At 43.6% G+C, this 13,220-nt stretch overlaps 2 gene segments (V, D, J or C); one reads left to right on the top strand and one right to left on the bottom strand.

The window, feature by feature from the left end:
- Positions 1 to 8,923: 8,923 nt before the first annotated feature.
- LOC115387954 (Ig kappa-b4 chain C region-like) lies at positions 8,924 to 10,695 on the bottom strand. The segment is given in 3 exon segments: positions 8,924 to 9,425; positions 10,394 to 10,538; positions 10,687 to 10,695. Coding segments are annotated over 3 exon segments (483 nt in total).
- Positions 10,696 to 10,948: 253 nt separating this feature from the next.
- LOC115387953 (Ig kappa chain V region 3381-like) lies at positions 10,949 to 11,449 on the top strand. The segment is given in 2 exon segments: positions 10,949 to 11,013; positions 11,121 to 11,449. Coding segments are annotated over 2 exon segments (381 nt in total).
- The last annotated feature ends 1,771 nt before the right edge of the window (positions 11,450 to 13,220 follow it).

Here is a 13,220-nt window from a genome sequence, read left to right as displayed (position 1 = left end):
TAAATAAAAGTAACGATAAACTATAGTGTTTTGTTCAGGGACACACAGATGGTCATGATTTCAGGACGGTCATGTCTATTCTTGTAATCATCCTCACTGTTATTGTGTCAATAGAATAATCATAAAGAATCATTTCCTGGCAGGAATAGACTCTGCCTCTGACTTATATGATATTGAATTATATTAGCTCATTGTATTTTATTTCGGGATGCACAATTATATCAGCAAAACATCTGTGTTCCTCCATCAACACTGTGTGGAAATTTTCTCAACTATCATAAGAATGATCATAAAATAATGTTTGCATTGAAGGCGAAACCTCACTCATGTGCAGAGTTGGGGTCCGTTACTCAAAAAAGTAAAGAGTGACCCGTTACTCATTACTTTTGAAAAAAGTAGTGCCTTACACTAATTGATTACTCCATCGAAATAGTAAAGAAGTTACACTACTCGTTACTGCATCGTGCTCCACAGAGCTGTGCTCCGGTATATCCTTCCGCGGAGCACTGCCAGATCTGTGTGTATCAGAACGTTATTTTAACTGATTGAAAAGAAAACGCGTCTTTTAAAATGTTTTATAGCCATTCGGATTTACTTCACGTGCTAATACGCCATCCCCTGGACCACTGGAAGGAGGATTTTGTCCACTTTCGTAGTCCGGCTCTGATTGACTTCCAGCTTAGCTTCGAGCTAAGCTAACTACGATGCTAACAGCTGGGAACCAGCCGCTGGACCAGAGACACAAAAAAAGGTATTTCTGAGCTTGTCTAACTTTGTCAATGGGTTAGGGAAAGGGCGTGGGTCCCTAATCTTCGGAGTATTCCTTTAAAAGGGGCATTTACAGTAGGAGGGAGTGCAGTGTTGTCAGTGGGGCACAAATTTATATCAGGTAACCAATTTTACTTTGACGGTTCCATCAGCCCTGACCCCGGAAGAGATAGCGAGTAGCTGCTCGTATGGCCACCGTTCCATCTACTGGTGGTAATAAAAAGAACTGTGCTTAAATAATAATATTTTGGTTGCTCTATTTGCAGTCATTGTAAAAATAACGATCCTAGCGTTTCATTTGTAACACTAGTTTAACTACCAATCTAGAAGGAGTAGCGCCGTTACACTACTCATTCCCATCAAAAGCAATTTAACTACTTGTAACGCTCGTTACTTGTCGTTACCCAACTCTGCTCATGTGAGGAGAAGTTAAAACCTGCTCCTTTAAGAACTGGAAATCCAACCAGGGTCACATCCTGCTTCTGGTCCTTGTAGCATGCAGGTACCTCCATGTCAGTGCAGTCTTCCACAGATCAGGTCATACAGATTCGGGTTTGTTAAATATGAGATCCGCAGCCCAAAACCGGCCGTCAAGATTCTCCAATGTATGACGTTACATTCAGGGCTGAAAGTAGTTTTAAATTCTTGCCGGTACTATACAATTACACGACACCAGAGATGAGTGAAAACGGTGACATTTGAAATTGTTTGGCCCTTGCATTTACATGTAAATTCAACGACATGTAAAAAAAGAAAAAAAAATATCTGAAAACTCTGGCCACATTGCAGATTTAGAAACACACTTCCAATGCGTTCGCATGTAAAGAGTGGGAGACCGAGATTTACAACACAGAATGTGTCTGAAGCGTCAGCTGTCTACGACCCGTGTTCACAGTTTGACTGGGATGAAAATGGAAAAAGCTAAATCAGTGTTTATGTTTACATTTTTTCAAGAACTTTTGGTTTTATTGTATTTTCATTCACAAATGTTCTGTTATGTCGAGGAGCAGAGGAGAAAGAGTGCTCGGACACTTTGTCAAACACGCTGGCCGTCCCAAAGATGGAGGCTGTTTTGGTGAACAGTGGTGTGGGTTTGGGTGTAGGCTGGCCTCCACCTGGAGCAGAATCTGACGGTGCCATGCCACTTCTTCTCCACCTCTGCCACACATCTCTCTGTGGCTCTCTCAGTGTTTACAGCTGACCACATGCTGCTGCTCACTCCTTTTTCTGTTATGAGTGATTCCAGTGTCACCACCAGATAATATCACTTTCCTGCTTGTCTTCTCTGCCACCATTTAGCGTAAAAGTAAAGTGCTGTCAATGTGCGAAAAACTGAGAGTTCACAATGGAAAATCAAGAGAATAATCGCCATTAAATATTTTAATCGATTGACAGCCTTAATTTGAACACTTTTTTTTCAGACATGGTTGAAAAAAATAGGCTTGTTCAGAAAAAAAAAAATCTCTCCTGAGCTGAGGTGAGACGTGCCATTGTAACACAGCCTGGTGTTCCCCTGCTTACTCAGTCCATCAAGCAGTATGCAAAGCGTTTACACTACAGCATACTACATAATAACCCATAATGCATTGCACTCCTCCCCGAGCCGAAATCGACCTGCTAAAGCTGATTTCACTTTAGCTCTAAACTCTTCAAATGTACAACTTCATCGCAATTTTTTTTAAAATTAGGCGACAAAGTGGTCGTTTAGAGGCCGACTATGTCGTTTATTTGTCCAAATACCAACCGTTTATGATTTTGTTCGGACGAATTCGGCGATATGTGAGCCAGCCGCAGTGAGCGGCTCCAGCACGAGGTGTCAGAGAAGCAGAGGAGCAGGCAGAGAAGCAGAGCACACACAAACCCCGGACCCGCCACGGGGGGCCCCCCGCTCGGCACGGCGCTCTGCGCCGTGGCAGTTGGGTCCTCCAACCCGGCGGCCCAGCCTCCAGGCTCGGTCGGGCTTTGGCGGCGGGCGACCATGGATCACGCCGCCGGCCGCCACCGCCACTCCGACCGGCTCCCCGTCGACCCGCTCGGCAGCGGGACCGAGAAGCGCGGTCTCACCCAGCGGTCCTATGGAGCGGGCCCGCCCTGGGCATTGTACCGAGTCGGTTCCGGAGGTCCGGCGGCGGACCCCCGGGCCCCTCAGTGCGGCGTGGCACCCCAGCGGCGGGCCTGCCGGCGAGCGCAGAGTTTCTCACACCCTCCGGGGCCGGACCCAGATCGCGGGGCCAGCCCCCCCGATCACACCCGCTGGCTGCCAGGCAGCGCAAGCTCTGTCTGGCGCAACCGCTGTCCGTCGCGTTGCATCTTGGGCAATTTCAGTATGAGTAGTGAACACACGATGTCTACTCAACATTTCTGGCGAATGCAGTATGCATCCGGGAACTTCTCACATACTCAAAATCGCATACTGCCAGTGTAAACACACTGCATACTCAATAAGTTAGTATGAGTAGTAGGTAAGTGTGCGGTTTCGAACACAGCCGAGATGACAGATAAAGGCAGAGCAGCGCTGTGCCTTCCGGAGAGGGTGTGGCCTTTACTGTAATACAGCGCAAGGGTAAGTTACTTGTGCAGCTTCTCTGCTTGGCCAGGAGGAGTCTGTGTTGAGTCATTTTTACTGGGCTGTGAAAAACACTAGATGCTGTCACTTTCAAACCGAAAGGTACTATATATAGTACTGTATCGGAAATTAAAATGTGAAAAATTATATATAAAATAATAATAAAGCAACTGAAAAAAATAGAAAAACTTATTACTAAAATGGAATGATTTCATTTATTCTGATCACGTCACTGTCTGCAGCAACACACAAGACAAACAGACAGACACACAGCAACAGGACAGCAAACAGTCAGACATACAAATGGGGGAGGTCACACTGGAGTGGGCCTGGGCCTGCAGGTCCGAGAAAAAAGTATTTCGCCGCCTTGCTGACGCATCACTCACCTTAAACTTGGCAAAATGCGAGATTGGAAAGGCTACAAGTTCTCTATCGAGGCCGGCAGGTGGGTCAAGGTCAGGTGCGACCCCTGGCAGCCAAAATAGCTGCCATTGAGGAATTACCCATTCCCTCCACCCGTAGGTCCCTGAGAAGTTTCCTAGGTATGGCTGGATATTAAAGGAAATTTTGCAGAAACTTTTCTTCAGTTGTGCAGCCTCTGATCAACCTTCTCAGTCCCACGGTTGACTTTGTGTGGACCCAAGAGTGCCAGCATGCATTTGATAGGATCAGTGCTCTCCTCAGTCACGCTTCTGTGCTTGCTGCTCCTGATGTTGCTCGTCCGTTTAAAGCTAGGGTTGGCGATTTGAATGAGATACATTTTTTTAAATACTGGTTAAAATGATCTTTATGACCCGATGGGAAGCAATTCATAGCGTGTTCTTAAAGTAGTTTGGAAAATATCCGCTATCTACAGCAGGAGTAAAACGGGAAAAACAGCAACCAATCGTCTTGACGGGACACCTTTTTTTAAACCAATCAAATCCCTTCGCCGTTCGACCTGCCCCCTGCGCGTACATGTCAATGGCGTGCACTGACCCTGATTCAGTGCGCGCGTAGAAGGACGGAGAAGAATGTTTGGGGCTTTACTTACCGGTGAGTGCGCCATAACTTGGCATAGTTCAAATAAAGAAAAACGAAGAAACGAAGCGCTGAGGACAGGTTACGCCAGGAACGCACTGGACGCGGAAGTGCGCGCGCGCGGAACGTCTCTGCGTCTCCGCTCCCAACGGAGCTCCTCCAATGGGGTGGGAGCTGGGCGGAGCCTTGGGAGATGCTACATTCGTGCTACATGCTAGTTTTCCAGGATCGCCAACCCTAGCTTTAAGGTCGACGCAAGTGCCGTTGGATCCGGGGCCGTCCTGCTCCTGGAGGATGCCAGTGGAGTTGATCATCCGGTGTGCTACTTTTCAAGAAAGTTCAACAGGCACCAGGTAAATTACTCCACCATTGAAAAGGAGGCCCTTGCTCTGCTGTTGGCACTACATCATTTTGAGGTGTATGTTGGGTCCAGTCCCTTGCCAGTTGTCGTTAAGGATGCACATGGTTAACCGTTTAACCGTTAACCGATAACAGGAACTTTGACTGATTAATACTATCATTTTTTTTTTTTTTTTTGTTAAGCTCCAGCTGGAGCGGAGCTCTCCACAGAGAATGTGCATCTTCATGCACGCTGGCATTATATTACAGATATCAACGACAGCGCTGCAGATGACACCTAAATCACTGATTAATTCCAGTAGCCTTCATGTTTTACAGTAGGGGAGGGTGTGTATCTTTGTGTGCATTTACGCATGTGGCACAAAACCGGCTTTACATTCAATATTAATTTTTATCTCCGTACTCGCCGCCGGTCGTCCAGATTTACAGTGAAATGGTTCGGTATGAAGCCACATCATCCAGATAAACATTAAGCTCCATCAGAACTGTTTAAAAATCGGATTTCAGAAGCTAAAACTTTATTTTGGAAATTAATCAGAACACAAATCACCAGCACGCTCGCCCTCGACATCATTTAAAAAGCAATAGGAGATGATTAAAGCCTATCGTGCTAATTATATCTAAATCTTGTAGCGTTTTTTACATTTTAGATGAGTATTTGCTGTCATTGTAAATCTGCAGTTAAGCACCGGACTGCGCCGAGTCAGTCACTCACTCGGAGTTACGCACATTTCCGTGTCAGAATAGAGGTATTTCGGAATGGTGATATATCGAAATGGTGGTGTGTCAGAATGTCGGAAAGTCGGAGTGGCAGCATGTAACCACTCAACAGGGCATTTAAAGGCTCGTCCATGCTTCCAACATCCGCGTCCGCTTTGGAGCCTCGGCGCTCCACCGATGTGCACGTGCTTTCTCCCGTGCTGCATTCTGGGCTCAGCTGTGCGCGTTCCATGCAGGCGCACTGATCCACACATCCTCATGAAGCTTTTCCAGCACTACAGACTGTTTATCTGCTCCTTTATTACAGATTATTTAGGGAAAACTGAGCGCATACATTGTCAGTACGTTATCATTTAATATTGAAGTTAATTTGCCTTTTTTTACGTCTGAATTGCGGGGCGGCGCCCAAGCGATTAGACACTTTCACTTCTGTCGGCAAAACTTCTCCTCCCTCCAGACAGAGTCTGCTGTCTCCGTCCACGAGTTTTTCACTCTGGCTGTCTCTGTGTCGAGCCATCAGGCTGTAGCTCTGTCTGCCATCACTTTTACTGTCTTGTTTTGTTTGCTGTGGTGCTGTGGCGCATGCGTATACCGGCGCGACCTGCGCAATGCGGTCACAAATTCTGGCTGCTGCGCGGACGTCCGCAAATCGGTCCGCGCAGACCAATGCGCAATGCACAACCACGCGGACATGTGAAGCATGGATGGGCCTTAAATCCTATCGGTTAACGGTCATTAACCAGTTAAAGGGCATCAGTTATCGGTCATAGAAAAAATTTAAAATGTGCATCCCCAGTTGTCGTCTTCACAGATCATGACCCACTCAGGTTCCTTGCGCGCATCTACAACCATAACCAATGGCTGATGCTCTCGGCACTGATTGTGCAGGATGTCAACCGAGTAATACGGCACAAAAGAGGTAAAAAAAATGTTTTGGCTGATGCCCTATCCAGGCTTTGAAGAAAAAAAAAAACACTCTGCGTTGTGATTGTTCTTTTTTTTGTGTGTGTGTAACAACCAGTGGTTGTTAATTCAAGGGGAGGGGTGTTACGGCTGCTGCCGTTATGGTTGTGTGTGTGTGTGTGTGTGTGTGTGTGTGTGTGTGTGTGTGGTGTGTGTGTGTGTGTGTGTGTGTGTGTGTGTGTGTGTGTGTGTGTGTGTGTGTGTGTGTGTGTGTGTGTGTGTGTGTGTGGCTGGGATCTCTCCCTCTGTTGCACCTACAGGTTGTCCAGGACTGGATTATTGACTGGAGCACCAGAGCATTGGGGAAGACACGGCAGCCTGCAGTCACAAGCGGCCACGGGAGGAGCCTCCCCTTCAAAAGACTGGTGGGAGGATCATTCTGGGAGCGGCTGTGTCTGAGCAGTAGCCTGTTGTTCCCCACTCGTCTGGCTCGGCGTTAGTGATTACTTGCTTGGTTCTGTGAGCTGAACTGGATTGTATTAGAATAGCCGGTGGTTTTGTGTTGTTTTGGTTAATTAGTCAGGGATCATTTTTGGGTGTAGTCTTGTGTTTCTTCGTTTTGTGTTATTTTTGATTTATGGTGTTCCTCAGTTTGCTATGTAATCCTTTTTTGTAAAACACCTCTTTCACCTGTAACATCTGGGTTTTATGTTGCTTCCAGTCCTCCTTTAAGAGAAGCGGACGTAACAATCATCCAGCTACTGTCCCAAAGATTCACCAGCTTAAACAGAACTGCAAAGATGTTTAAGGCAATTCAACCCAACACTCTGCAGCAAGCACAGGAGAATGCTCATGTCCGAGCTGCCCAGCAGATCAGGACTTTGGCCATAGCTTCCCTGGCCAGCTGCTTTTTTTTCGAGCCTGCTTCAAGGACCAGATCGCAAATCAAAATTGTGAGTCACCCAGCCATAGCGTCAACTGCTGATGAGGTTTACTCATCCTTCTTTTATTTTTGATTATCCCAGTCACTGCTGCAACCTTTTATCACACATTCTTCAAATTAAAATTGACTGGAAACCACTTGAGGAGCATGAGAGACGAAGTGGACTTGCAATTTTGTCCACTAAAAATGAGTCAGCCAGGGTGATGGACATACAGTGCATTTTGGCCGACTTTGCTGAGCACCATGCATATGTGTGCACTCATAATGTTGGTGAGCCGATCTATTTTATATGGAATTTGTATTAACTTAACTTGTGAGCTGCAGTGATTTTATAAAATGTTAACATATTTGCATACTGTGCTTTCAGGTGATTGATGTTGCTGTCCATGGTGCTGACCTGTGTTGGTACATCAGGCTGTTTGATTGTTTTCAAAATGATGTGGTCGCTGTCCGTGGTGCTGAACTCTTCTGCGAAATGATTTCAGTGATGTGTCAAAAAGTAGTTGGCTAGTAATTCTTGTGTGGTGAAAAAGCCTTTAGAACTGATTTTTAACACACTGCTTCACATATTTCTCACATCTGGTTCAAACTTGAGTTTACGTGACAGTCTGAGTGTAGTGAAGCATCGTCAGACTGTATTGTTGTTGTTGTGTGTGGGTGGCGGTGGTGGAAGAGAACAGGTACCCTGTGGTGTTTTTGCCTATTTCTGGCTGACTGATGAAAATGGGACATTCATGATACATTTCCACATCTTGTTAAAGACTGTGTGCCTGTAAAAACACCAAATAAAAAAAGAAAAGAAATACTTTTAACTCTAACAGAGGATGTCTCAGTGTTTGAATCTCTGTTTGTCATTTGTTGTTATCTATCTATCTATCTATCTATCTATCTATCTATCTGTCAGAAGAAGAAGAAGAAGAAGAAGCAAGTAACCAATTGTTGGAGCATTTACTAATAACATTTCTTTGACAACAGTATCAAGTGACTTTGAGAAAGAAATGTAAATTACACACAACATGCACAAAATGAATCTCACCTTTGAATTTTACCTTGAACTGAAAGTGCTCTATATGTCTCTCACAAGTGCGAAGAACCTATAATATTGTTGAGTAGTAGTCAGAATTTGTTTTATTATTTTCTGTTTGAATGTAGAACAACTAATGCTTAACAGCGTATAGTTCTTATAAAGTGTGACCAGAATTTTAAATTACACTGTAGTTTTACAGAGTATTCATGAACCTGATATCAATGGGGAAAAGGCAGAAATTTCAACGTAATTAACTTCAATAACAATCAATATGTATCGTGATGATGTGGTTTTTAACTTTATATAATTCACACTCATCTATCTGAGGTTCAGTTACCATTTGGAGGTTTTCGCACACTTCACAGCAACTAATTTAATTTTAACACAATTATCTAAATCAGCATTTATTGGTATCAAGAAAAGTGAAGGACATTTGTTCATCTTGAATGAAGGACACAGCTTCCTCTGATTGACTGTGTTTTTGAGTCTGTCTGATGTGAAAGTAATTCAGTAACAAGAGCTGGAACACTGAGAATATCTATCAAGTGACATTTCTGCTCCAAACAAGGTGTTATGATGATTTGATTGCTGGAAAAAGTCATCCAAGACCAAAGAGTTGACATGAAAAGAGAGTTTATTTTGTCAAAGCTGGAAGAAAGTCATGATGAAAGAAGATGAATATTGATGAAGAGAGTTTGGTTTGATGATAGAAGAAAGTGAAAGAGAGTGAATGACAGAGGTGAGATGAGTGTGAGAGTCAAAGCAGTGTGAGAGTCCCAGTGAGTCCGGTCAGGACTGGGAACACTGGTCTCTCCTCAGTGTCTCTCTGAGGGGAGTCTGGGAGCCCTGGGTGGCCTCACAGGTCACAGAGCCCACCTTCCTCCACTGGTCTGCAGGGAGCCTCAGGGTGCTGCTCCAGCTGTAGAGGCCGTCCTTCTGCAGCACCCCGGGGCTCCTGCTCTCCTCCCAGCTGCTGCTGCTGCTGCTGTCCTCCACCTTCCAGCTCAGACTCCAGCCTGAGGGGAAGCCCTTGTTGGCCAGGCACATGAGCGTGGCCTTCCCCTGCTGCAGCTCCTCTCTGGAGGGGGGCAGCACCGTCAGGGTGGGGGGCCTGTCACCTAGGAGACACCAATCAGATGAGAGGACAGGGAGCAGCCAGCTGTCAATCAAACAGCACACACCTGGACAGCTTCAGTGGGACACACATCATTTTGTCCTTCAACAAGTTGCTGCCAGATGCTTTTTCTGCTCCAGCAGTCACTCACTCACACATTGTTTCACTTCCCTTTAACAAGCCTCTCATGCACATCAGCACAGAGAGAATCATCCAACAGTTTGACCTGAAACACCTCAAACTACACTGGAAGGAACACAAGCACATGTCTCAACCTTTACTGGCAAAGATTTGCATCAACGTGATCAGAAAGTTACACTTTATGACTTATGAGAGCAAATTTTAACAACATGAGCTTCACATCACGATTCATGCTTCAATTTAATTTAGAGCAAAATTTGAAACAGCAGTCGATAAAATGTTGTGTGTGTTATAGTTTATAGTTCATTTTCAAACACATTTATCAGCAATATTTCTATTTAACAATAAAGTTACCTGAACATTAAATGAGTAACAGAGACAAAATGCAGAAACATTGTATAGCACCAAGAATTAATCCAGCTTTGATAAAGAGACTCTCAATAAAACTAGAAGAATAAAGCCTGCACACATTACAACACAAACACATTTCAAACAGTGGACATGTAAACTGACATTCAACATGAGACTGGTAGAGTTAAAACAGTGTGTTACGCAGCCATCAGTCTCTGACTGAGAAAATTTAGAGAGTCACAATATAAATTTTGTGACAAATAACCCTGATGACATTTAATCCAGCACAAATTTCAAAATAACATGTTTTCCTGGAACAGGTCAGAACTATACCACACGAAACCAGGGAAGATTCAAACTTCATCAGTAAAATAATTATCATGACAAAACATAAAAACATCTTTCAAATCATGCAAAGCAAGGTTTAATGTCAGCATTTGATATATTTATCTGTCAGTATTAAAAGTAGAATCAACTTACTTCCAACATCCAGTCTGGTTCCTCCACCGAACGTGTACCACAGTGATACAAACTCATTGAGCCGCTGTACAAAAACCTCTGACTGTGGAGAGACACCACTCTCTGACTGTGAAACAAACAAACTCTGCAGAACTACTTTTACGTCCTGATTGAAACTCAACAGACCAATTCTTTTACTGACTTTGTGCAATTTTGTATGTATATTTAGACAGAAGTTTTCAAAATTTATTTTGTATTTTGTAAAATAATTTTATTGGAATGTATTTCAATAGAAATTTGACATTTATAGACACACATGTCATGATTTTTATATTATATTTATCAAAACAGAAAACCCATCTCCTTAATTTTCCCACAAAAATTGGAGTCCAAAGTGAAAATGATTGATGAAAGTGATCCAAGTCCCTGCTGGAGTCAGTCAGAGCATTTCCATAGAGAGCCACTTTGCATCAGCAGCACCATGCTCCAGTGCTCTGGGAGAGTTTATAGTCCTGACAGTTGAAGACTGGATGACTGACAGCTGTCCTTCAGGACAACAGAAGACAGAGAAATCCTCCTCATCACAAACATGAGTGTGATCTGCGTCCTCATCTGGACTCTCCTCTGCTGCTGCTTCACAGGTAAAGTCCAGAGAATCCAACTCCTCTCCTCTATGAACATCCGTCCCTCTGAAATGAAGCCCACAAAACCATGAGGCTGCTTTCTCTTTCTGTCTGTGTCTCCTCAGAGTCCAGAGGCCAGGTCACAGTGACTCAGTCTGCAGCAGTCAGCTCTGCTGTGGGACAAACCGTCACCATCACATGTAGGACCAGTCAGGATGTCTACAACTCCGACTCTTTAGCCTGGTACCAACAGAAAGATGGACAACCTCCTAAAAGGCTCATTTACAGCACCAGCACTCGAGATTCAGGGACTCCAGGTCGTTTTACAGGCAGTGGATCAAACTCTGACTTCTCTCTGACCATCAGTGGAGTTCAAGCTGAAGATGCTGCAGTTTATTACTGTCAGAGTTATCATTATCATTATATCAACAGTCAATATGTGTTCACACAGTGAAAAACCGTCGTACAAAAACCTCCCTCAGTCAGACTGAACAGAAACTGAACTGACTGCTGCTCACTGATACACTTCACTGAACACACAATCCGGCGCCCACACAGTGTACACACCAGCATGTGTTGCAAGTGATTGTTCCTTTTTCAAAGCATTTTTGGATAAAAGGAACCTGGCCCAAAATATTCTCCCATTCCATCAATGCAAATCTGAAATCCTCCTGTTTGGTCCCTCAAATCCCACCACCCCCACAGACAAAGCCTCTGTCCTCCCTGACACAAACACCAAACTATCAGTCAGAAACCTCACTGTCATCTTTGACTTAAACTTCTTTCCATCTTTACAATCAATCAGATGTCATGTTTCCTCCAGCTCCAGTCCATCTCTAAATGGATAAATGTAATATCCAGTTGTGATCTAGAAAAAGTTTTTCCACTTTTGAAAAGCCTTCTTGTGGAGATCAGGTTGACAGAACGTGAACCTTCCTTCAAAAAGCTCCTTAAAGCGTTTACTCCATCATGAAGATCAAACATGAGAAAAGAATTTGAATCTGTAGTTTCAGTTAGAAATATATAACATTGTTTTGACTGCAATAAGTTTGACAATGCCAATAAACACAGTAATGATCTCATTCACAAAGTTATTTCAATCAAAGGTCTGTCAATAAAACAAAACTTTTAAACTTCTGTTCAAACACTGAGATGTGGATTCCAAAGACAACAAAGCTAATATCAATACTATGGTGGTGTTTCCCATGATCCTCAGTGCCACGTCTCCCAAATGTAAGTCAGCGTTTGTGTTTATACATTTCTGTGTGGTGAAGGTGTGGCTGTGTTTTTATTTATCATATCCTGATTTTGGTTTTAAATGCTGCAAAGTGCTTTGTGTTGTGTTTCTTTCATATGAAAAGTGCTTCATAAATAAAGTTTGATTGATTGATTGATTGTTCCATGTTGTTTAAAGCTCCACATCAAGAATACCATGCAGTAAAGATTACAACCCCGTCTCCACAAAACTCTGTTCAGAGAAAACTAAACTTCATTGTGTGACGTCCTCTTCATCGATGTGAAATATTTGCATTTCACAGGTCGCACATTAAAAGACTGAAGGTTCTGCTGGTGTAACCTGTATTGTTCAAATGTGTTGAGTTTTAATAAAAGTTAATTAAAGTTTTTTGTAGCAGCTCTGACACTGTTTTGTTTCATTCACATTTCACAACCTACATAATTTGCACAGCAGCTAATGTGAAAACCAAAATTTACTGTTAATTAGTGCTGTCAATGGATTAATCGCGAATAATCCATTGAGGTCTGCCAATTGGGTCAAAGAAAAGAACGAGAGGATAATAGTCTTTTTTCTGACATTGGGACTGATTTATGAGGATTAGATTCTTCATTGCGATTAATCTCAACTTGAAAAAAGGTAATTGTTGACAGCTCTCCATGAATTAATCACGATTAATTGCGATCAAATGCTTAAAACTGACAGCACTACTGTTAATATATTTTACGCTGATACGTTGCTCTGAATGAATTTTATCCCTGATTAAGTTCATCTGCCTCCCCCTGAAAAGCTACCTTAAAGTGATGGGAGAGTTTGAGTGCCTGCATGATCCCAGGAGCTATCTTGTCGGGGGCTTGATGCCCCTGGTTGAGTCTCCCAGAGCAAACAGGTCCTGATGACGGGCCAGACTAAGAGCAGATCAAAAACCCCAATGAGAAAAATTAAAACAAGGATCATGACGTCGCCCGGTATGGAGCAGCTGGGGCCCCAC

The sequence above is a fragment of the Salarias fasciatus genome, chromosome 5 (assembly GCF_902148845.1).
Source record: "Salarias fasciatus chromosome 5, fSalaFa1.1, whole genome shotgun sequence".
NCBI classification, from domain to species: domain Eukaryota; kingdom Metazoa; phylum Chordata; class Actinopteri; order Blenniiformes; family Blenniidae; genus Salarias; species Salarias fasciatus.
Note: the sequence above shows the minus strand (reverse complement) of the source record. Positions and strands in the feature narration are given on the sequence as shown.